This window comes from Yarrowia lipolytica, chromosome 1C, assembly GCF_001761485.1.
Source record: "Yarrowia lipolytica chromosome 1C, complete sequence".
Classification (NCBI taxonomy): domain Eukaryota; kingdom Fungi; phylum Ascomycota; class Dipodascomycetes; order Dipodascales; genus Yarrowia; species Yarrowia lipolytica.
In genome coordinates, this window is record NC_090772.1 from 1387844 (window position 1) to 1412291 (window position 24448).

Genomic DNA, 24448 nt, shown 5'->3' on the forward strand with positions numbered 1-24448 from the left:
AGGTACGAGCTTCCAACGGGGTCTCTTCGAAAGTGTGAAAATATACGCCGAAAAGGGGTTTTATCACTATCAACTGAACCCCCTGGATCAGCTCGTCCCAACCGTACCCTCAGAATCGCTCCATGGCTCCTGTGGCAAGATCTGTGTCCACTCGACGAAACCAGGAATCCGAAAGTGCTTTCTCCCTTCAACTGATACCAACAAAAACTTGTCCATCCAGATACCTACGGGGGCCTCGTAGTACTTGTTTAAGACGGCACAAGCGAGTTGCACAACCAGCTGTCCTTTCCAAGCCCCAGGGCGCCGACAACTTCACAGCGTCGCCATATTCGCCGAGCGACACCTCCTCAACCGCCAATCGAGAGTGGACCACCCTTCTACAGACATTGTCGAGAGATGACGAGTGCAACGGTACAACCGGTACAACCACGAGGGGCAGGAGCTGCACCAGATCCACACCAACGCCACGACCCAGTATGAGGTCGACATGACGTACAGGCACTCTGTTGGACAACATTCCATACAAGCAAACATTCCGCCGCGTCAAAAGCGTCAAAAGCTGCTGCAATGTTTCGACCGGCGTGGATGTTCGACCACATGGACATTATCAGTTTCAAGACGGTGATCGGTCGTGGATCGCAGTGTCGTTGGGTGGATGATGATCCTGGCCGTTGAGCGGATCAGCCCCCTACCTACTGCCTGGCTCGTCGCAGCCATCACCGTGAGCTTCATCGTGAAGGCCGTCATGTGACAAATGATCAAGGACCGTCTGTGTGCTGCTCCGGATTCCAACAACCCCAACTTCTGGGACTCCCGATCCACCCCCACAGCCTATGTTATCAACCAGGTCTATGCAGCAGACAGGTTTATGACTGGCCGAGCTCTGCTCAAAGCCTTCATGTTCATGCTGTGGATAAAAACAAGTCGCGACTCATTCCCGGCTACCTCTGCGGAGCCATTGCTGTGGACACCCTCATGTCTCCAGCCCACATGTTCCCCCTTCGCCCGACTCCATTGGTCTGACCCTGGTCTGTTCCACTATAACACCCTTACTACTGGTACTATAACACCCTTACTGCTGGTACTGTGGCACGATTCGCGGAGAATTCCGGCGGCTGGGCGAATCGAACCCACGCCCTACCCTAATCCACCCCGAGTTTCAACCCTTACCCTGAAACTCAATTGATAATTTAACCAGTGAGATCCACCCCACACCAGACGCTTCATCTTCTCCAACCACCACCATGTTCCGACAGATCCGACACTTTTCCACCTCCCCCCTGGTCCGAAACAACGTGTACTTCAACGTGTCTGCCAATGGCAACCCCCTCGGCAAGATCTCGTTCAAGCTGTACAAGGACCAGGTGCCCAAGACGGCGGAGAACTTCCGAGCTCTGTGCACTGGCGAGAAGGGGTTCGGTTACGCCGGATCCTCCTTCCACCGAGTCATCCCCAACTTTATGCTCCAGGGTGGTGACTTCACCAACCACAACGGTACCGGCGGCAAGTCTATCTACGGCCAAAAGTTCCCCGACGAGAACTTCAACGTGAAGCACACCCGACCCGGTCTGCTGTCCATGGCCAACGCCGGCCCCAACACCAACGGCTCCCAGTTTTTCATCACCACCGTCGACACTCCCTGGCTCGATGGTGCCCACGTTGTCTTTGGCGAGGTCACCGACGGCATGGATGTCGTCAAGGCCATTGAGAAGCTCGGATCCAACTCTGGACGAACCTCTCAGAAGATTGTCATTGACGATTGCGGTCAGGAGTAGACGCAACCATGAGTCATTGTCCCCACCAACGCAGTGGCCTGTGTCCTGTGTTATTTAGTATATAGTAAACAAGTGTTATCAAGAGCATGGATGCCTGGTCATGCTACTACATGGATCTGGCATGACAGCAAGCGCAACGGTTGAGAGCAGACGGGCTGTAGATTGGACTACTAGCGGCGGCCACAGCTGTTTATAGTGGCATTGTAGAACCATTGTTTCACCCAACCTACTCAACGTTTTCTGAAACGGCCCGAGGATTACCAGAACCATGGCATGTCCGAATCGGAGTTTGTGCTGGAGACAGAGTACTCGTACCAGTAGTCACTCGAAGGTTGGACGCCTGTTCCGTAATCACAGTCTCCACGGTTGCAGTCAAGTTGTCAAACACCATGGTCAATCAACATTCGTTCAATCAGAGCGATGGAATGAACTCACAATCACAAACTCCATAGTGCACTTGACATTGACCGGAGGTGGTTCACAGATGATACAACAGAGTATCTGGCCAGTAGATGGACTAAACCACCTCGGCGTTGTAGCATCACCTTGAGCTGAGGGAGACGGATGTACGATACTGAGTCTCCCGAGATATCGTCAACTCAGCCTCATGTAACACTACTGGCACTCGAAAACTGCTGCCACTCGAACCCTAGAGTCCATCGTTCTACATCCCCACCCACTCAAACAATCTGCATCTAGAGTGGAAAGATGAAAACGCACACCAGAACTGCCTCAGCACTATGCCGTTGAGCAGGAGTGCTCGTATGGTATGGAGATGGAGAAAACGAAGACTCTGTTTCTGCTGGAGGAATCCTAGGAAGATAGAAAGCCCCGCTGGAACTCAGCAATCATAGCTTTCAGGAGATCACCAGCTCAACTCAGGGACGGGGTAATTTGCCTTCGAGTTGTGGGTTTAACTGGGGAGTACTGTCGCTGTTAGTACACTGTCGCTATTGGTACACTGTCGTTATTGGTACACTGTCTCTATCGGTACGATGTGAGCAAGAGTAGTGTTGTACATACTGTTGTTGCGTATGAGTTCGATGTTGGTATCGTTCTTTGAGCACGAGTTCCGTGCGAGTTCAGGGGGAGTTCCATGCGAGTTCCGTGCGAGTTCCATGCGAGTTCCATGCGAGTTCCATGTCGGTAGCTTTTATTCCCCTATCGCCGTTCAATTGACGCTTGTCTGGGGGACTTGGAGCTGTTTAGGGGCGACAAGTCCGGGATGGGGGGAGATGTTGTGGAATCATGTTTGGAGTTTGAACTAAGCAGTTTGAACTCAGCGGTTTGAACTCCGGAAGTTGAACTAAGGCTCCTGTGAAATGTTCTAGAGGTGTGGTGGAGAGTTGAATTGAGTTGAGAGTGAGATTGGATGTCGCCAACTGTTCTGAAGTGCGAAAGTGAGATGCCGCAGTTTTTCAATCTAGTTCTGTCAGCCCGCTTTGGAACGGAGCGTCAGCTCAACGGAAGCCGTCGATTCGCAGCCAGTTGAACACCACGACGAGCTGGGGTCACCGAGCGCCGGGTTTTCGAACGGGGGATAGTCAACCTTCAAAAAAAAACAGATCCATTTACTCTCGTCTCTCTTCATACTTGTCGCCAGCTCATTGTCGTCAGCTAGAACATCTCTGTGCAATCTGGTGCTCCATCTGGTGGATAGATCCAGAATTCTAAAGGGCTCATCACCGCCATCATATTCCCATGTTCAGAGTCAACTTCGCATCGTAATGGTGAATAATCTTTGACCTGGGCCAAAGGCGACAGGAAATCAAAACCATTGCCAGTCAAGGCAGATGTCTGCAAAGTCACGGCACCTAGCGACCGTACGGAGAGTACCGGGTGGGGTGCAAAGGAGCGAGGGCGAGACCATGACTGTGAGCATGAGCGCAATAGGACATGGTCAACACTGGTCAATACTGCGGAAATGACCGTGACACAGGCGTCGGTGGTCATTGCAGTGTCTGTGATCATTGCAGTGTCTGTGACTGGGTCTGATCTACAAGAAGTAGCTGCAGTCAACGTGAAGGTACAACTATTCATAGATGGACTTGTGTGGGTCGACTTCGTCGTAGACCTCCCTCCTGAACATTGAGACGAGAGGTAGCAGTCGAGCCTGTAGCCAGAGCAGGAGCAATCTTCCAGGACCACATGACCAAGTGGAAGTTGCAGGGAATGATTTGTCCACACACCGCCATGGGCTCCTTTCGAGTGTAGGAAAAGTGTTCATCGTTGGAATAAGATGAAAGAGAGCGCCAAAGTATTCTTTCCCCGCTCTTCAACAACCGCAGAGCGGCCGCGAGGCGGATGTTCCCCGAGATACCCGTTATTGACAAGTGCAGTGTACTGTCCTGTATGTATGGTATGTACTGTACTTGATCCATGTTGACATGATTGACAGTCGGAAATGATGTAGACCCAGTCGTACTCTTCTTAGAGCTGAGAAGCGAACCAGATGATTGTTGTTTGGTCTGAAGAGACTGAACCTTTCCAATCTTGTCATCAGCCCGAGCCTTGTACTTGTACAGGTATACACCCCCGGATTATGTTGCATAGTGGTGAGTCAGGGTCAGGGGAAACCGCCCAAAACTGCCCAAACCCGCACAGACTGCCCAAACCCGCCCAAAACTGCCCAAACCGCCATCACCGCCCTTATTTTCTGACGTTCTCATTAGCTATTACCTCCAATTCTACTCTTGCAGCTATCCATACTTCACGATGTATGATACATGTGCAGGGATGTACTACACCTCAGACTGTGCAGCGACACCAGACTCTCTACACCTGACTCAGCGACACCAGACTCTGTGACACCAGAATCTCTACACCAGACTCTCTACACCAGACTCAGTGACACACAACGGCCAGAGGAGCAGTTCTGTTCACTTTCATCCAGTCACTCTCACCGTCCTGCCAGACATTGCTCCAGATATTGGGCAGACACGCCCGACTTGCCACAGACGTGCCACAGGCAGGTTGAAGAATCAGCTCATTCTCCAAACCGCAACTTCAGCTGCCTGGAGAAAGTCCACTCCAGAACAAAGGTCTGAAACAAGCTTAGACAAGCTTAGACAAGCCAGCCAGACAAGCCAGACAAACGCCTAGTGCGACTCAGGTGAGACTCAGGTGAGCGCCAGCTCCTCTGCCCCTCTGCTCCTCTGCTTCTCTGCTTCTCTGCTCCTCTGCTCCTCGCCCTCTCGGCTCCTCCGCATCGGTCCACGCACGTCTACAGGGTAGGTTTACTTCCGGGAACCTAATGAGCCAGGGAGGTTGGACTTGCTCGAAGAAACAAACGTCACCAGTTGGTGGCCGGAAACGTCGGGCACGTCAGCGAAAGACGGGCGGGGTAAGTCGACGAAGCCCTGTCGATTCGTGCAGTCGAGCCTGCGCGGCGCGGACACCGGCTCTGCTGGCGCACTTTTTGGCCTCAGGTATGGCCAGTAGGAGCAAGTGGATGATGAGAACGAGTGGCAGGCATGTGAGAGCGAGATACGGAAGATGGCCGAGAATTGGCCGGAAAGCTCCTGTTAATGCACGGGACTCAACCGCCCTGGCCAAACGCTGATCAACAAGGCCCACCTACAGTGGTACGAGTACAAGTACGAAAGTGGACAAAGTGGTGAGTTCGGTGGAGGTATGTTATCGACGCCGGGAAATGGACACGTAAGAAGATGCAGTTGGACTCTGCTGATCTTAGCGAGAACTCTTCTTGTGACAGAAGCAACATCTAATGCTGCTCTAGACATTGCCATGTACAATACGGTAGTCTTGAGAAGATGAAATGTGTTTCACTAGACAGAAAAAGTGAGTTTCGAACCGACAACTGGAAGTAAAAGACAAGGACAAAGTCGAACCCGAGATCATGAATGCTCCACCATTGTACGTATCTACTTTATGTACGTGCGTACTTTCCTGTAGTATCATGTAGTTGCTCCGCTTCGCTCCTAGTTCATCACGTGACCAGCCACCTTGGCGGTTCCTTGTCAGTTCCTTGTCAGTTCCTTGTCAATTCCTTGTCAGTTCTTGTCAGTTTCTTGTCAGCCCCTTGTCAGTTCCGCTTCACAACCCTCCTCGAAACGTGCTGTTCTAGACCCTTCTACTGGACTTCAGATATGCTCAAAATATGCATATATGACACTAACGAGCGTTGATCCGGCTGAAACCTTAAACTTCACTTTTGTGACCTTAAAAATACAGATGAGTACAACAGCTGATAGACAGCGACACAGTGCCATTACCGACAAATAAATCAATGCGTTCGACTGGTCCAATCTCCACAAACATAATGATACTAATTTCTAACTATTTCGGGCAACTTCAAGAAATGTCCATTTTTTTCCCATCTCCCACCCACCCACAACATCCGCCTTGTCATACCCACCACACTCGCAATGTCACCCCACCCACAACTCCCACCATGTCCCCGCAACTCCCACCATATCACCCCACAACTCCAATGTCTCCTCATTACATGTCCCATGTCATTTAAGGCACCCACAACGTTCAAAGTCCTGCCCTGCATCATGGAACACAAATACAGAAATACTTTCCTGATCACTGACTCCATCTCTACATATCTGATAGGATGAATTGATGATTGTCCCAGTAATTCAAATTAGTTTGGTATTTCCCATTTTTTTTCCAATTCCAATTTTAGTATTTATTTTTCTGCAATTTTTACAGATTCAATATTTTCTTGCAAAAACTTAGAATTTATTACATGTTATTTCGCTAATGAACTGAAAAAAAATACTTGCGCATACTCCACAGTCCCAACCATGTAGAAAATGTCAATCGAACCGGTGGATGAAAAATACTCCCTCTTCTATTAACAAATTGCTCCTATAACAAAGCCTTCTGTCAGCTGATCAAATTATAACACCGGTGTCTTAGATCGACAAGATTATAACTCCGACCTTGTCTCGGACCCTCCCCCAAACCCTAGCCTGGAACTATACGTCCCTACTAGTAATCCCTAACCACCAGAGCCAGATCCGGCCCGTTCCTTGCCCGGATCTGCCCTACCCGGAGGAACACCTGCCCGGTTTTACCCTAACCCACGTGAGGAAAAACCAAGAACCCTAGCCCACAAGAGCCCTAACCCACGTCCGGCCAACCCTATCCCCCTTAGTCCCCCCTCTCTGGATGTGCTCTCGTCTCGGAAGTGGATGTGCCGGAGCAACATAGATTTAGGTATTTGTGTCTGAGAAAGGTGACACCAAGAGATAGGTCTGGCGAAGAGAATTTGGACAAAAACTCGGCGGAGTCTAATCGAAGTTCAGGTTCTGAATTTCCTTGATTTTTCGGTTTTTTTCTAGAAATTTTCATAGATATTTCATTTCAGAGATTAAAGTTCTGTTAGCCGCCGAACAAAGTATAATTTGAAGTTTTCTGACAGGAAAACGTGGAAAGCAACATGTTCAAAAGACTTAGGGTAAGAAACAAGATATTTTTAATTTGTATTGTAACACCACAATCACTATAGTCGCACTTTAAAATTTGTTTAATTTTTCCTGAATTAATTGAAAACAAATTTCACGAATTTGCCTGACTCACGGGCTGAGTCAAATCAGACATGGTGTTAAACTTTACTATAAACTATAATACACACGGCACCGCCACTGTGGCTAGTGCAACCTAAATCGGCGTTTGCGCAGTTAACGTCAGATCAGACCATTTTAGAGTTTACACAACAATATCACTAGCCACTACCAGCCACAACACTCAAACCCTAAATGGAAAATCTGCAACTTTAAATCGGATGTGGCAAAAACCAACTACTGGACGGTTCGCACTTTTTCAACTTTTTCAAACACAGAAAATAAATTTCATACTGGCAGACTCGACACATGGACTGCATGTAGCGTGCATACTCATGTCTACATATGCACACAATATGCACGCACCCAACTATCGGGGGTATTTTTAAGCGAACAATACAAGCGAAAATATTCGCCCAGAAACATATTCGCTCAGTTCTACATAATGCTACGGGGGTGGTCACTGAAATGCGGGCGTTGCCAAGGATCACAAAGGACCTTTTTCCCCGGAGGTCGCTCACCTGACGCACTTTTTAAAGGACTGGCAGGCGAGAAGAAGCTTACTCAGCGTCGCCACGTGGGTTAATCAGCGCATTGTGTGTGGGATTAGTCAGCGATCAACCAAATGAAACAGACGCCCCTATGTTCGACACCTTGCCAAACGTATGGGTCAGCAACCAAACAGAACATTCTAGTTACTACGCGCCACTGGCGCTTTTTCCATGCATAAATTAAACTGTGCGCCACAAAACCCGTGATGAACGACTTACATAATAGTTTAAGCTCTCGCCTCTAACCGATTTAAGGTATTTGCAGCGGCATTTATGGGCTGTCAAGGTAGACGTCAAAATAGATGAAACCTTATGAAAAGGACACGAATCAATTCAGCTGGAGTCAATAAAGATGATTCTACAGCCCAATCTCGCTTTGAGATTCTCTTAGTAATCACATTCTTTGTTTTCCCCGCGCCAAGTAGAGTTATAGAAGCGTATAGATTTTAGAGTTCCGTTTCAAGGTTCAGGGAACTTTTGCCTATTTAGGCTACGAACATAACCACAGTGCGGCAGAATGCATCAATTCTGCGGAGGAGGGGCTGCTCTGGAACTTTTTGCCTTTTTGGGTAAACCAACAGAAATGCCGACACACAAAACAGCCAAATCACGTGATGCATTCGAAAGCCAGTGGTGGCGGTGGACCCAGGATACTTTTTTTTTTTCGACGGTGGGATTATGCTGGGGGACTCAGGCGTCAGCATCACGGACCGGGGACTACAGGAAGGGTGAGTATTAGGGCCTAGGGTAAGGGTAATGTCTCTTTGGTTACCCGCAATAATATCTCCGTACCCTAGGGCTTTCGGATCGGAGGCTAAAGTTTAAAATACCCGAAAATAGAAGCTTGAAGGGAGTTTCCAGGAGTATGAATATTGAGTTCATTTTGATTCTGGGAAAAGATAGTCAAAGCAGCAAACAGTAGTTATGTATTTCCATGGTGATTTCCCATGTCCCTAATTTATTTATTTTTCCATTATTATCTCTGTAAGTCGGATGTATTTTGGATTATGTTATTAAACCCTAACCTAATATGAACATTAGTAATGCACAAACTCATCGATCTACTGTATTGCGTATCGCATAATCGCACTTAAACGAAAGTCAGGAAATAGCGGAGATTTTGAGGGACCGCTTTGTCATCGAATTTTGGGGCTGATAATTACTTAAAATTTTCTGCTTACTAAGTATAATGTGACCCGTATCGATTGGGGCTATTTGCACATTTGTAAATTTCACAAATATTTGCTAAAAAATTCGGCGCGACGTACACCAAACAATACCCACCCTTTCAGCCACAGCCGCACATGGAAAGGTTTCCCAATGCGGCCGCTGGGTTAGGGTAACAAGTCCTGAAAGAGGGGTTCGCGGTTTGGGTTGTGTCAGTCGGTGAGCGTCCGCCCGACAGATCACGTGTGAATAGAATCAAGGTTTGGGTCACTTTGTAGAACCTTGTTTGTAGTTGCTCTCAAACCTAATGCATTTGTGATCAAGGTTCGGTTGTGTCACGTTTTTAGGCCCACATATATACCTGGCGGTCCCTTACCACCTCACTACATCAACGACTTCACCCCACGACATTCTCTGACATTTTCTTACAAGACAATGTTTTACACCAAGCCCGACCCGGTGGTTGATTATTCCCGCCTCAAGGACATGGACATGTATCCTGAGTACGACAATGGCCAGAACATGGGCTTTTCCAACATGAACATGACCGATCTTTACGACGGCGGTCTTAACATGTCGTCGATGGCGCAACCCGTGGCGTTGAACCAGATGGGCAGCATGGGCCCCATGGGCTCTTTAAGTAACATGCCCATGGGTTTTGTGTCCCAGAACCAGCCTCAAACTCAGGCTCAGGCCCAGGCCCAGAGCCAGAACCAGAATCAGAACCAGAACCAGAACCAGAACCAGCCTCAGAATCACAACACCCATGTTATGAGCGATAACCACAACCATACCCACACCAACAATACTCACAACACCAACGTCACCCACAACACCCCCTCCATGGGTGGTCACACAACCTCTGTCGGGGGCCACGACACCAATGACTCGGCCCATGTTGGGGGTCACGCCAGCAATGTCACATCCCCGACCCCGGCAACCCCTGCCTCCACATCTTCCGTACCCGCAACCTCGCCTCAGATTCCCTTCACGGTCGCGCCACCCGCACCGTCAGGCAAATATGTGACCGATGACGAGCGATGGCAGGCACTGGTCGACCGAGACCCCGAGGCTGACGGCGCCTTCATCTACTGCGTCACCAGCACCAAGGTGTACTGCCGGCCCACGTGCTCGGCCCGGCTCGCGCTGCGGTCCAACATTGTGTATTTTGACACCATGAAGGAGGCTGTGGCCGCCGGCTACCGCCCCTGCCGACGGTGCAACCCCGACGTGAGCGAGATGAACTCGCAGCGACGCGCCGTGGGCTCCGTGTGTAACCTCATCCACTCGCTGGAGCCCGACAAGGTGCCACGTGTCAAGAAGCTAGCCGAGTCCGTCGGCCTCACGCTCTGGCACTTTCACCGTCTCTTCAAGCGGTACACGGGCCTCACGCCTCGACAGTACATCACTGAGTTCCACAAGCGAAAGCGCCTTGGGCTGCCGCAGTTGCAAGTCAGCAAGGTGGTAACCAAGAAGAGCTATGAGCGACAGCAGCGTCGCCAGGGCAGCAACGGTTCCACGCCCCAGCAGTCTCCCCAAGTCGGCGCCTCTTCGCCAGCCGGCGAGGTGGAGGCCATCAAGCTCGAGACCCCCGTCGAAACCGTCCAGCCGCTATACTACGACAGCAACGGCGTGACTCACAACGCTGCCAACGTCGGGGCTCACAGCTCCAATGTCACTCACAACACTAGCCATGTCGGAAGCAACGCAACCTCCGCCACGAGCTCCATTGCCACTCCTCTTTCCAACACAACGTCACCCGACACCTCGACGCCGGCCCAGGACTCGGCATACATCATTGCCCACGGTTCCAACGCCAGCAACGCCGCTCCTGTGGTTGCTCCGGGGCCTGCCACCGGCTCTGGCGACAACTGGATCAAGACGGAGCCCTCGATGGATTTTATGCCTCGGTACGAGCCGCGGTACGACCAGTCTATCTCCATTGACGCCCCCATGTTTATTCCTGATGGTAACGAGTATCATCACAACGGGGAGATGTTGGGTGACATGTGGGGGACTCTCTAAACCATGTGAGCGTTTTTAACGCAAACTGATTGCGTTGCGATATGATTCGTGGTGACGTGTGAGATGAAAGATCTGTCTCTTGTTGTCTGTCTGTGTCACCTGTGTCTGTGTAACCCCATGCACATGCGGTGAACATGCACATGCAGTGAATATGTCAATGCACTCCACATGCACGAGCGATTGTCTGCAACATGCCACGGAATCCCAGATGCCAACTTGCCCTTGGTGTCGAATATAACCATATTTAATTTATTGCATATTTATTTATCATATTGACGAGGAGCTTGTAAAGGTGGCGGTGGGTGATTTTATTTGTTAGGATTTTGATCCAAGTATTTCTATATATTTTTGTCTAGTTCGCCAAAGTCCAAAAATCGCATTCAGATGGGGATAACAGTTCACTCTTCGATTCAGAATGAAACGGCAATGACTTTGATGTACTAACATCCAGTCTGGAATCAATAATGTTGGTAAAAAAAGGGAGATCTGAAGATGTCGTCAAAGGGTCAATATGGAAGAGAAAAGGTAACGAAATGTGTCTGAGGCTGGTCAGAGAGACCAGGATAATAGATTGGTGTAATAATATCAAAAACGTGTAGTTCAGAATATCAATCTAGGAGCAGTTGTATGTTCGATATGGACTCTAGCAATATTGTATATACACCAAGATATTCTGTGACAAGTGGTGACAACTGGTACATGAGTCGAGTCAGAAAGAATCCATGAATTTATTTATGCGAGTCCATTTCTGAACTCCTTTGCAATTCATGTCAACATATCTCCATGTATTCTGTAATAACGTGAAAATATCAGCCATGTTTCTCACAGTATGCAAAACACAAGATTGTCTCTAGTACTGACACCATTTCGTCTAATCGAGATCTAACTAGTGCACTCCAATGGGACACGCCTGTATAACTTCTTGATCCGATCGCCGTGATCCCTTGTTCACTTGCGACTTGCTGGTGTCACTTTTGTTTCACAAGACATACAAGTAGACTCTGTAGCTCAGGTGGCGACCGGACGAGATATCAAGGCGGACGGGATGTATTGGTGTCAGGGCGATTAGGAGACGAGGTTGGGGTTGGATTTGAGCGGATTTTATTGAAAACGGTTGTTTTGGAGATCTTTTAATTTACATGAAAAGTCAGCCAACTTTTTTAAAATAATTACACCAAGTAGCCCATCTAATTTACTTCAAAAGCCAAATAATTTACTCGAACATTCAAATAATTTACCCGAAAATCCAACTAATTTAGTTGGAGTTTGTGACAGAAATGAAAAAAGAGAAAAAATAGTTTTTTTCGTTACATAACCACTCTTATCCTGGACAGCAGCATCGTCTGTATATCGAGTTTGAGGGTTTCGATTCAGCCGCCTGGAGCTGGGGGTAGGTATGCAGAGAACAACCGCTGCATCTATCGTGCATATGCATGTATCGCGCCTGTGCATGTATGGTGCCAAAAGAGAGATGGGGTAAAACATGATGAAAAAATGAAAAATAAAAAAATCAAAACATGGAGGAGATTACAAGGGCGAAAACAGAAGGAAATGGGGAAACTGGACAAGGGGAATAATGGAGATGGAGGAACAACAAAGAGGGTCAAAAGAGCAGCTGGTGCCGTCTCAGAAGGAAGTCCTAGAATGGTAGGTACTGTATGTACTGTGTAGATCGTTTGAAAATGAGAAAAGCAAATCTCGGGGACATCATGGCAGAATTAAAACATGAAATTATTTTCAAAAATTAAAAATTAAACAATAGAGAAATAATATTAGAATTAAAAAAAAAAACCCAGTTAAAGGATGAAAACGGTTAAAAATATAATTGTTTTTCCAATTGTGACAATTTCCATTTCGACTGGAAACATGACCAACAAACCTCCAACACCGTAGCCGAGCAACCTGGTCCAGCAAGGACTACAAAAATAGCCCTTGTTTTGCCCGTCTTCTGATGGCTATAAATTTAGACTTTTGCCGAGGTTAAAATGAGTAAGGAGAATGAGGGGGAAAGAAGGAGGTATTTTCTGGTTGATTCTGGAGGAAGAAAAGATGAGATGAGGCTAGGATAATATTCAGCTGATGATTCTGACCTCAACTTCGTTTCCCCCGTTTCGTTGCGATTCTTAGGTATCGGTTTTCATTTTTTTCATTTTTTTCATTATTTTATAAAATTAATATTTTTCTCTCTTTTTCCCTCCCTCCCTTTTTTTTTTTTTTTTTTCTTTCCTCTCTCTTTTCCCATTTCAAAGTCTGTATCAATAGCAAGAAGATATCATAACATGGGAGGGGTTATGATATCGAAAATGGATCTGCCTGGAGGTTCTTTGTTGCGTGTTGAATGAGATTACCACATATTTGTGATGTAGAGATTTTATTTAGTTTTATTTGTTATTTGTTTGGTTGTTTTTGATTTTTTTTTTTGATTTTTTTGATTTTTAATTTTTTTTATTTTTTTAATTTTTTTAAATTTTTTATGACTTCTCACCACTTTGCTTTTTACCAAACTTTGCCCACCCCTTACCTTAGTCCCAGACCAAAGAGGAATACGACACTAGCGTGGTTCGGAATGTTAGGTTGCGGACTTGGTGGAGTAGATGGCGGCGATTGCGGTTGCGGTTGCGGTTGCGACAGCAGCGACGGAGGAGGGGTGGTAAAGAGTACCAAAATGATAAAAAAAACGCCGAGTTTGAACCCCTCCAAACCTCCCCCCAAATCCCTCTTCCCCCTTGCATTCATATCAATATGGGCGCAAAAAAATCGTTTTAATTTCCCCAATATTACTCCTGGTATGCGCCAAGAGGTCATTTTGCACCACAACAATACCACTCAAGAATGCAGAATGGACACGATGACAGCCCAAAGGTTTTGTTTTAGCAGCCAAAAAGAAACAACAAGCCGATTTTACCCTGTCCACCGAATTGGCCGATTAAACAGCGCATTTCAACTCTTGCTAAACACAATCTGCGGCTCCGAAAAACTGCCGAGACTCGCAGATTCGAGAGTGGCGATTGTCTGACTTCTGACATGACACCCTCAGCCGTCAGTTCGAACCCTCCACGCAGAGTTTGAACTCAGATGAGCAAATGCCGGATTTTGCCGTTTGCGATTTAGTCGCGGGCACTGGTGACACCTTGTGTTGACAGTTGCCGTTACTCTCTGGCGCAGACTGGTATTTCCCGTTCCAGTCTTGGTCAGGGTGTTTGATCCGGTAACAGTTCGGTCACGAACACGCTTGAACGGAGAGAACACGCCATATGATGGGATGGGGTAGTATGAGGGGTTCTGGGCGGTCTGAGTGGTCCTGGAATGATCTGAGTGGTCCTGGAGTGGTCTTAGTGGTCCTGGAGAGGTCCCAGTGTCCCTGGTGTGGTTAATTCCGCAACTAGAGCTTGGCATAACTAGCCAGATAGAATACGCGGTCCCTTTCACCTCGCCAGCTTGTTTCTCACTTTATCAATCTCCTTGCCCCGGTGGACACATGTGCCGAGTGAGACAGTGCTGGAATGATGATTGGAGAATGACTGAAGTGCGGCCGGAGTACGACTGAAAGGGGTACACTGAAAGGCGACTGACGAGATTGAAAAGAGACTGGTGAGGGCAGTAGTCCCTCAGAATAGTCATTTATAACAGTCAGTCATCCGGTCGCCCAGCCAGATTGACGTCATTAACTCAAGATTGGCGTCTTTGACTCTCCGGTAGCCCGCCATTGCCGCATTAGCGCCAATAAAGCACTGTCGCTCTCCAACGTACGGCGCGGGAATACGAGCTGATTGCGTGAACTGACCGTGTTGGGTGATCAGCGGAGGACAAACGGAGAGACAGATCAGTCGAGGCGTGACGGATTCTAGTTTGCCAGACAACTCAATCCATTCTAAGCCCTAAGTGGGTTTAAATGTCGATTTGTGACAGAATCGTGACGGTTACTGGTCGATTTGGAGTTCAGTATGCGATAGTACCTCAGTCTTTGGAGACCACATTATCCTTCTTCCAATTCTCCTTCTTCCTGTCCTCTACTCATTCACATTCCCTTAGGGCTTCAGAGCGACACTGAGTGCTGGACGTATCCACAGAATGCAACCGACTATCATCGGCCCGACTTTCTCGAGTGCAAATCACCACAACTCAGCTAGTTTCAGCCACAGCACAACCAAAGCCACAGCCACAAACCCCAGCCACATGATTTAGATTTCGCTAGATTTGGTAAATGCTGCGATTCAGCTAAATTTGAACTTTTAGCGAGATTCAAAGTTTCAGATGGTGGACTGTATATCTGAAAAAAGAAAAAAAGCGGCGAGATAAGCGGTGGTGATGGCTCAAAAACAGATAGATTGTAATCGCAGTTGTTGGATTAATCATTGTTTGTGGTTTGAGAAACACCAAAATAATAATAAGAAAGCACAGAATGTGGCACGTCAAGGATCCAACAGTGTAAACGAGTTTTCGTAATTGTTCATCTAGACTCACCCATCCCCATCTTTCATCCTGGACCGAATGGCAGTGCTGCACAGGAATTTTACCGCAACCAACCCAAGTTTCGGTTATCGTACGTTGCGAGATTCGTCCCTGTCTCCATTTCTTTCCTCATACTTGTCGTCTTCATCTTCCACTTAGCCATTTGACCATAGCATTCCATGTGCGCCGGGTCTGAGCAACCGCTATGCTACCTCTGGTCCAGAGAAATGACCTGCACTGTTCTTCTGGCGTGTTGCAGAAAGGACAGGCTGCTGTACCATCGAACCCAGCATGAGCTTGGAATTGAATCAGGTAACTGAGCGAATCGGATAGTTCAACCGGTCTCTTGGATTGAGTGCGACCTGGATAAATGCAGTCTTTACTTAGTCGAAAGAAGTGCCAACAACGAAAAAAGATACCCAGAAGGACTTGCGATTTCCGACAGAGAAAAACAGGATGGGCCGGTTGTGACTGCAGATGTCGCAGATGTCCGCAGAATTCCACATGTGCCTGTTCTCTGACCCCAATAGTGCAATCTATCAGTTCTGAGACCTCATGATTGAATCTTCCAGTCGTGAGAGAAGGTTGAATTGGAGGGTGCGGAACGCAAATGTAGATGCAGAATCCCACTGCTTGGTGCCTCTAGCACCTCTATTCCCAGACACCACCCAGTCCTGTCAGAATCCCACAGCTAGCATCTCTAATCACAGACCCCACTCAGTCCTGTTAGGATCAATATTTTCGCCAGGAAAAGAAACTGAAGTTGGTGATGGAGATGATGAAAGAGTTGGTGGCGTTTAAGTCGTTCTGGAGTTGTTTCGGAGTCTCCCGGGGTCGCTGTGAAGTCATTTGGAATCATTGTCCGGCTGGTATTTGACCATAGCGGCGACCAAGTTGGTCAAATCGGCGGGGGGTCGTCTTCTCGTCGACTTCTTGACCCTTGCGACTTTCGCACCGTCGACGATGTAGTTGCCAGCAGTCGAAAGTTGGTGTAAAGTCGTGGTGTAGAGGAGTGTCATGTCTCGAGTTAGGTGTGGCACCTGCGTCTGTAGTATACAGTGTAATCTGACCGGTCAAGTGCACTGTACAGATGATAGTGAAGATGTCGCAAGTCCTCTTTTCGTTCTCTTCCTCTTGTCCATCACTTTTGCGAGTCTGTCTTAGATAGAGATACTGACACCAACACAGCCGCAGATAGTGACACAGATCCAACAACAACACAGACTGTGAGTTGGGAACGAGTCTTTCAAAGCCCATAGCCAGATGATGACCAGATGCTGATACTGACACCTTCGCTCAGATATCAGAGGGGATATCACGATACTAATAAACAAACAAACACCAGCGACACCAGCGTCACAGCGACATCACATACCCTACTCCTTTGTGATATGACAGTCATGTCGTGTCACAACCAGAGTCGGAGAAAGACAGTGAGTAGCCAGAGAGATGCAGGCAGAGATACATGTAATGACACCGAACTCCCTAGCAATACCAGAGGTGCATTGGTGCCATGGCGTCACACAGATAAAGTCACCATCGATACCACAGACACTCATCTATGGACCCGTGTCATCAGACTCTGAGTCAGTGAGAATGAACGACTATTGAGATCTGTCACAGTAATGGGTTATTCCTGACATGTCCATAGTCACCCATCACCATGGTGGGATGTTCCTGACATGACCATTGTCATCCGCCATCATGGTGAATTCGTTCCTGACACACCATTGTCACCCGCAACCATGGCGAGTTCCATTATTACACACTGATATCTGATATACCAAGATTTCAGACACAGTCACCGACACCGCAATAACCACCGACACAGTGACACAGTCTTGTCAACAGTATCGACCATGTCCTCTTGCGCTCATGAGCAACAACCCCAACCGATGGTCACCGTACGTTCGCCAGAGCCAGGATTGATGATATCGGGGAAGATAGAGGAGATGTGTGTGGGTATGATTCTGTTATCGGGACCCAACTGAGGTTGGAGTGCTTATGAAAATGGACTTCGACTTGGGGAAGGAGCGCTTGAATGAATGGACCTCAACAGCGAGCCAGGTGTGTGGCTGTTGTTATAGCTAGAGAGTCGAGTGGAGAATCGATCGGAGCATATATCTGTTCTATCCGCGTGGCTGTGAACGTCTGCTGTCTTCTGGTAACAGTCTCTTCTCAACCAAAAAAAAACAGTCAATGTTGCCTGTGTCTACTGTCTGTGACTTTCTTCCCACGTCGCAAAGTCAACGCTGTGCGGTTTACTGTCGTCAAGTCTGAGACCGTTTTCGATACCACGGCATGCTCATCGCCCATTTCATGACAGAGCCTGATACATCTGATCCTATCACCAAGCTACTGTACTGTTTTATCGACAAACATCTTCACTTACACTGGTACTCCTGCTAATAAATATTTTGTGGGACTACACCATGTGCATCACGTGTTGTTGTTGAAGGGGTTATGTGGAGCTGTCCTGTGACAATAACCGCGTCCCTAGGACTTTGTCTATTGCTGTGTGCAGTTTGAGGTGACATTGTACACGGGTGAGATGTTTTCCGCTCCCGGCACTGGCGACATCCGATGTGCTGCCGTTAACACCGCTCAAACACCTTGTACAAACTCGGCATCGAGGTCACCACCACCACTCCCTCCTCCACACTGGAATGAGCAATGTAGTGGTCTCTCATTTTCTGAAACAGACCCACTACCAGGGCACTCTGGTCCACCGAGATGGTGAAGAGGTTGGCAATCGCGCGACACACGTCGTCGAAGCACTTCTTTTCATTGTCGTAGTTGCACTGAGCCAGCTGGGAGATGAACTTTCCGAGCTTTGCCACGTCGGGTGTGTATCCTGCCAGCAGAGATGGCAGGGAAACCAGCTTGGAGCCTTGCAGACCAATGTTGAAGTATTCAGCCAGCATCTCCTTGTTCTGGAGCAGAGTCCGTGCTTGCTTTTCTGTCCACAGATCGGTGAGGTCCAGGTTCAAGTCAAACGTTCCATAGTTTGAAAAGCCCTGGAGCGCTCGCTGGTAGAAAAAGTCATTGGAGAGCCGGGCATAATCCACCAAGAGAAGTTGGAGTTCGTACTGAATACAACAGAGTCGTTTTTGCGGGTCCACAATGCCCACAAACACGTGGTACTTGATGATTTGCGTGATCAGAGCCGAGTGACTAGCTGTGTGGTCGTTGTAAAGGGTGTGGATTGATTTCAGGCGCGTTTGTTCGTATTGACGAGGGTTCTGGGTTGAGTCCAAGGTGGATGTGGGGTCAGGGGACTTGCCGGGTTGGGTCTCTTGGGTCTCGTGGTTGCGTGGTTCGTCTCTTACACGGGGTTCTTCTCGATCACGGGGCTCGTCTCGGTCACGGGACTTGAACTGTGACAAATCGACGGTCCCCGTTTCGTTCAACCTGACCTTCTTAAACGGCAGGTGCATCTGGGAGTAGTCGGTTCGGTTTTGGGAGTGGGGGTACTGGGGGTTTGAAGGTTTGTGAGCGGTGGACAACTTTTTGGCGTCGACCACGTCGAAGACACGTGACTCATCTATTTTGCTCAGCGTGTCGTCGACGAGGTTGCTGAGAAAGTCAACGATTTCTGCCTGGTGCAAAAACCGCACTTCCTGTTTGGTGGGGTGCACGTTGACGTCGAGGTTCTCCGGGTCAATGAACAGCGACAGGTAGACGAAGGGAAAGGCTTTGGTGGGCAGATAGCGGCTGTAGACGGCCACCAGGGCCTTTCGTATCGGCTCGCAGCTCACCAGGCGGTTGTTGATGAAGATGATAAATGTTGATTTGGTGTTGGAGTAGTTGGGGTTTGAAATGAGGAGCTCAGGGGCACGCGAGAGGCCAATGTTGCTCAAGGTGGATATGACAGACTCATCGGCATTGTCGGTGTCATCTTCAACCTCCACCAAACTGCCACTGACTCTGGATCCATAGACCACCCGGATTCTGTCTCGTTTGGAGCCCTTGAGAGTGAAGAGCATGGAGCTGTCATTCTGTCGGCGGAAGGAGAATTCGACGGAGTCGTTGTGGATGCCATATCTACTCACCACATCGACGCACTTGGTGTGGCAATCGGCCTTATTCAGCGCCCGTAGCCGTTGCGGAGTGTTGAAGAACAAGTCCTGCACCGTAATCTGCGTTCCGGTATTACCGGCCTGAAGCGCCTGCTCGCTGATCTCGCCCAGCTCGTACTTGGCTCGAGACGCCGCTGGCTCGGACCGCAGCTTAGTGATCACCGTCACGTGACTCACGTGCGAGATGCTGGCGAGCGCCTCTCCTCGGAATCCAAATGACGTCAGTGTGCGCAGGTCGTCGTGGGTATCGATTTTCGACGTGCACCAGCGTCGACACAGCAGCTTGAGGTCGTCGGGCGCGATCCCCGAGCCGTTGTCGGTCACTTGGAGCAACTTGACGCCTCCATCTTTGGTGATCACGTCGATACGCGTTGCTGCGGCGTCGATCGCGTTTTCAATCAGCTCTTTGAGCGCGTTTTGCGGCCCCACCACGATTTCCCCGGCCGCAATCTGGTTGATTGTCGTGCTAGACAGTTGGTGGATCATATGGTGGTTTTGGTGGTGGTTTTGGTGGTGGTTTTGGTGGTGGTTTTGGTGGTGATTTTGGTGGGTGGTAGTGGCGTCTTTTTAGAGTTGCGTTATCGTAATGTTAGTTGGATTTAGTTGGATGTAGTTGAACTTTAGTTGAACTCAGGATAGAAAAATCACATGGAATAGGGCCACAGAAGAAGATGAAACCGGCTCAAATATTATCCAGTTCACGTTCAAACTCTTGTATTATTCTTTTCTATAATCGATTGCCCTCCAGGTCTGTTCTTTTTTTTGTTTTTTTTTTTTTTTTTTTTTTTTTTTTTGTTTTCTTTCTGCATATGTTCTATGGTTCCAAGCTCAACTAAAGTCTAAGTAAAAACGAAACGTTCAAATCGGGAAAACGGAAGATTTTTGGAGAATTGGGGGGAAAATTGCATATGTTTCTGCAAATGATATATTTTACGCGTCGTAACATACATTTTGGTACTACTTTCATTCTTCTGGCATGTTTCCATCTCCAGATATGCACCCCCAGCGGAATATTTGTTCAACTAATTCTCAACTAATACCCAGACCTAAGTTGTTTTGTTTGAATAGTGGCTGAAGAGTCGATATTGATACCATTTGATAGTTCTTGTTTAGGTGAGTATGGAAATTACATCTCAAAGCCACTAACATGTCTCTCTTGAGCTCTCTGATGGTATTTCTATCACCTCAGGGACTTGACACAACAGGGTCATGGTTCATTGGCTTCCACGGGACGAAATTACAAATATTTGCTGGCAATTCGGAGCTCCTTGATCCCCCCAGTAAGAATATGTGCTCAGATCCCGTCCACAGAGAATATATCACAAGTTGGACACTTTGTCAGATGGTCGTGGATTCTGCAGGCGTATGCACTACACCGTGTTTGGCGATACTTGAGGCTCCGAGCAGTTGATCAATTCTCTCTGTGTATTCAGTAAATAGCATTTCTGTTCTTTTCCAGACAAAAGTCGTCGCTGGAAATCAAACTAGACCAACAGCGTCTCGCAGATGGCTGCGGGCACAACGTGGGCTGACAACAGTCTCCAAAAAAAAAAACTTGTGGTCACGCACCCTCACACCCACACCTTCACTTGATCCGAACCCTCACTTGATCCGAATCCTCACTTGATCCGAATCCTCACTTGACCCGAATCCTCACACCATCGCGATGAACCATACTAAAGGAAGACATCTTCGGGGGAGGATCAACCACCTCCATATCCAACTCAACGGTATCGAACTCCTGTACCAGTCTTACCAGGGTGTAGCTGGCCTCCATGAGCGCAAATTGCTGGCCCAGACAGATTCGAGGACCGCCGTTGAACGGCAAATATTGCCATCCTTTGCCCACTCCCTCGTTCCATCGCTCTGGGCGGAAAATGTGACTGTCGGAGCCGTAGAAATCCTCTCGCATGTGTAGAGCAAAGACCGAGTAGGCCACTTTGGTTCCTCGAGGACAATAGAGAGGAAGCGAGCCGTCAGGACCGCCGCCGGTCGGCAGAAACGTGTCTCGCACTGCCACTCTCTGGTTCATGGGTACAGAAGGGTAGACACGAAGGGCCTCGTTGATGACCGAGCGGACGTAAACACACTTGCGGAGCTCGTCGGAGGTCACGGGGCCGTCGGAAAACGTGTCGGTCACCTCCTGTCGCATTTTGTTCCAGATTTCGGGCCGTCGCGCCGACTCATACATGATCCAGGCCAGAACTGCGGCGGTGGTGTTTCTTCCCGCCAATAAAATGCCCAAAAGTTGGTCGCGGATGTATTTTTTGTCGTCGCAGACCTTGACCAGCTGGTTGGAGATGATGTATCGGTCCGTATCCTCCTTGTTCTCCAACGCTCGCTCCACATATCCGTCAACAAGTCTGTGAACCGTGTCGATACTGTCTCGGTACTTTTTGTTGGAGGGTCGAAGCAACCAGTAAAACTGCTGTAGCCGCAACCGGATCGCGGTGAAGGTGAAGGCAACCTTGAAGGCCTGGGCAAACGATTCGGCGTTCTCACCCTGCTGGGTCAGCACGTTGAACGACTCCCCAGTGTCCTCTGACTCGCTTTTGTCGTCCTGGACGCTCAGCGAGTTGGTGCTTTCGCCAAACAAAAAATCGCTCGCCGAGTCCAACGTGAACTGGAAAAAGTACTTTTGGCAGTCAAATGATTGGACGCCGTAGCCACGGAAGACGTTGATCAGGCGGGTCACGTGCCGCTCGAGATCAGCGACGTTGGCGATGCTGTCGCGGGCAAATTGAGGTCGCAGCATGGCTCGCGAATGGGTCCATTGGTCTCCTTCCACGGAGAAGATGGCGTTTCCCAGGACGGGAAACATGGCCTTTCGTCGGATTCCAATGCTCCAATCCTTGAAATTCGTCGCCAGCACCGTTTTGATCAGCTCCGGATCGCAGGTGATGATGTTCACCTTGCCCAGCGTCCGGGTGGGCAGAATGTAGCCGTACTTTTGGAAGTTTTGGTTGACGAAATCGACAAAAAACGCACCCTTGGTTCGATTCAGAAACTCCACAAACTGCACCAGACCAAACGGGTTGCGCAAAAAGTTGTTTTGAACCTGGATATCCGCCACCTTTTGCCCGGCGCCAAACTTGCCGCTCGCAAGCCATTTTTCGTACGCCCGCTGTTTGCGTCGGTAGTAATTGAGCCGCTGGTGCAGGAAAAAAAACACGCAGCCGGCGAAAAGCAGTGGTAAGAGCATTTGGAGTGGCCGTGTTCAGTAGTCGGTCTATTGGCGGTCGTGTGGAGTGGTCGGACTATTTATGGCGGCCATGTCTCAAAAAACCAAGGTTTAGGTGGGCTTGTGGGGTATCATCAGAAAGGTAGGAACGTTCGGTTGAGTTTTTGAGACGGTTAAGATGGTTAACAAGTAGTTTGAGTCTGTGTGATTATTTATATCATTCTTTTTGTCGATTTTCCGTCTTTTCCGTCTATTTTCCGTCGATTTCCCGTTTTTTCCGTTTTTTCCGTTTTTTCTGTTCTTTATTCGTCGTCTTTCGTCCCCTTTTCATCATTTCTCCCGCCAAAAAACGTCGCTCTCATCACTCGCCCCAAAACAACTTCCACCGCCTCACCCAGAAACCTCTGCATCACGTGACTCTCGCCACATACCGCCATTTTCTACTCATAACCTCCAACCCCGCATTTTGCCCATTAACACATGCATTCCCCGCATTTGAAACATTTAACGTTTCATATCCGAAAACCCTATTAGTGATCAAGCCGTGACTGGGGCCTCGGTAGGAGAAGACAGGGTCGTTGCAGAGCATTAAAAAAGTGGCTGTTTGATAGGTTTCATGTTTACGAGTATTCTGCAAGTTTCAAAATCGAAATCGCAGCATTTTTCGGCTAGTATCCCTCGGCTCCAACAGGGACATGCTCATCTACCCTCGTCACTGCCACTTGAGCAGCTCATGGAGGATCACAGTTGGTCTCATTTGCTCTTTTGCTACCTTTCTGTTGGTATCCTCATCTTCAGCCGCTTCTTCAGCCGCTTCTTCAGCCGCTTCTTCTGCTACAGCTTGGACGGATACCCCCAAAGAGATCCGTCACTTCCAATGGCCCATGGGAGCCGGCCAAGAAGATGTCTAGTGTGGACATCTCCAGATCTAGCAGCCTATCTCCTCCGACAAAGGTCGCCATGACTGTCCAGGACTCCCGAGTAACGCTAGGGTGGTATAATTTATATGGTCTTGTAGTGTGTCCTAGGGTAGAATGGTTCTGGTCCACATGTTTGAATCGATACAGAGGACGAAACCGAAGAGATAGGAAACTGCTGACTACTGCAGTCTGCAAATGAGTCGCTCGATAGCTTTCCCGGAAGCCCGTGTTTAATGTTCATATTGCCATTAAAAGTCCGAATACATCTACTGGACCCACGATTTCGTCTCTTCTGATCTCGTGATGAATCTTCAGTTTGAACTTGGCGAAATTGTGTGGAAATGAAGACTCTAAGAAGCCTTTTTCCGGGAACATTCCAGACCCAACAAGCAGCCGGAGTGGATGGTATTTTGTTCAGGGGGCTATAGAATACTCTTATTCATCTTCCTCCTCTTGGTCTTGATCGATCCGCCTTGAGATCGCTAGTTGTTTTTACTAGTGTATTCCAACTAGTACCATTCCAACTGGAGGTTGATTGAGCTTCTAGAAGATCAGGCTCAGATGGAGACGCTGTCACTTCGCCGACTCACCCACTTCAGCTACAGTATTACCGCACTTGGTCCGTTTCTTCCATCTGCCAAGTTCCCTCGGCCCAAAAACACGCCTGGAGATGTGGAACGCAGCAGATTGGTAAAGCCGCTAGTTGAGGTCTTTCTGAATGGGTATATTGGCAATTTAGCGGTTCCCCAAGTGTTAAATGT

At 48.5% G+C, this 24448-nt stretch overlaps 10 protein-coding genes across 10 annotated transcripts; 5 read left to right on the forward strand and 5 right to left on the reverse strand.

Annotated features, from left to right (window-relative positions):
• Positions 1–122: 122 nt before the first annotated feature.
• YALI1_C13879g (uncharacterized protein) lies at positions 123–491 on the forward strand (the record flags this gene model as incomplete). Its single annotated transcript, XM_068282272.1, has 1 exon — positions 123–491. The coding sequence occupies one exon, from the start codon at positions 123–125 to the stop codon at positions 489–491; it is 369 nt and encodes a 122-aa protein (XP_068138373.1).
• A 753-nt stretch (positions 492–1244) lies between these two features.
• Positions 1245–1775, forward strand: YALI1_C13890g (uncharacterized protein; the record flags this gene model as incomplete). The annotated part of the gene is made up of 1 exon (XM_501664.3): positions 1245–1775. One exon carries the CDS (start codon positions 1245–1247, stop codon positions 1773–1775), a length of 531 nt encoding a protein of 176 aa, XP_501664.1.
• A 1327-nt stretch (positions 1776–3102) lies between these two features.
• On the reverse strand, positions 3103–3366 carry YALI1_C13910g (uncharacterized protein; the record flags this gene model as incomplete). The annotated part of the gene is made up of 2 exons (XM_068282273.1): positions 3103–3198; positions 3241–3366. The coding sequence occupies 2 exons, from the start codon at positions 3364–3366 to the stop codon at positions 3103–3105; spliced, it is 222 nt and encodes a 73-aa protein (XP_068138374.1).
• Positions 3367–3811: 445 nt separating this feature from the next.
• Positions 3812–4156, reverse strand: YALI1_C13919g (uncharacterized protein; the record flags this gene model as incomplete). Its single annotated transcript, XM_068282274.1, has 1 exon — positions 3812–4156. One exon carries the CDS (start codon positions 4154–4156, stop codon positions 3812–3814), a length of 345 nt encoding a protein of 114 aa, XP_068138375.1.
• An 872-nt stretch (positions 4157–5028) lies between these two features.
• Positions 5029–5552, forward strand: YALI1_C13928g (uncharacterized protein; the record flags this gene model as incomplete). The annotated part of the gene is made up of 2 exons (XM_068282275.1): positions 5029–5298; positions 5346–5552. 2 exons carry the CDS (start codon positions 5029–5031, stop codon positions 5550–5552), a joined length of 477 nt encoding a protein of 158 aa, XP_068138376.1.
• A 3913-nt stretch (positions 5553–9465) lies between these two features.
• Positions 9466–11055, forward strand: YALI1_C13973g (uncharacterized protein; the record flags this gene model as incomplete). Its single annotated transcript, XM_501665.3, has 1 exon — positions 9466–11055. One exon carries the CDS (start codon positions 9466–9468, stop codon positions 11053–11055), a length of 1590 nt encoding a protein of 529 aa, XP_501665.1.
• Positions 11056–14480: 3425 nt separating this feature from the next.
• On the reverse strand, positions 14481–14762 carry YALI1_C14024g (uncharacterized protein; the record flags this gene model as incomplete). The annotated part of the gene is made up of 2 exons (XM_068282276.1): positions 14481–14623; positions 14684–14762. 2 exons carry the CDS (start codon positions 14760–14762, stop codon positions 14481–14483), a joined length of 222 nt encoding a protein of 73 aa, XP_068138377.1.
• A 185-nt stretch (positions 14763–14947) lies between these two features.
• Positions 14948–15240, forward strand: YALI1_C14027g (uncharacterized protein; the record flags this gene model as incomplete). Its single annotated transcript, XM_068282277.1, has 2 exons — positions 14948–15060; positions 15108–15240. 2 exons carry the CDS (start codon positions 14948–14950, stop codon positions 15238–15240), a joined length of 246 nt encoding a protein of 81 aa, XP_068138378.1.
• A 2861-nt stretch (positions 15241–18101) lies between these two features.
• Positions 18102–20072, reverse strand: YALI1_C14079g (uncharacterized protein; the record flags this gene model as incomplete). The annotated part of the gene is made up of 1 exon (XM_501666.2): positions 18102–20072. The coding sequence occupies one exon, from the start codon at positions 20070–20072 to the stop codon at positions 18102–18104; it is 1971 nt and encodes a 656-aa protein (XP_501666.2).
• Positions 20073–21222: 1150 nt separating this feature from the next.
• On the reverse strand, positions 21223–22788 carry YALI1_C14106g (uncharacterized protein; the record flags this gene model as incomplete). Its single annotated transcript, XM_501667.1, has 1 exon — positions 21223–22788. The coding sequence occupies one exon, from the start codon at positions 22786–22788 to the stop codon at positions 21223–21225; it is 1566 nt and encodes a 521-aa protein (XP_501667.1).
• Between the last annotated feature and the right edge of the window lie 1660 nt (positions 22789–24448).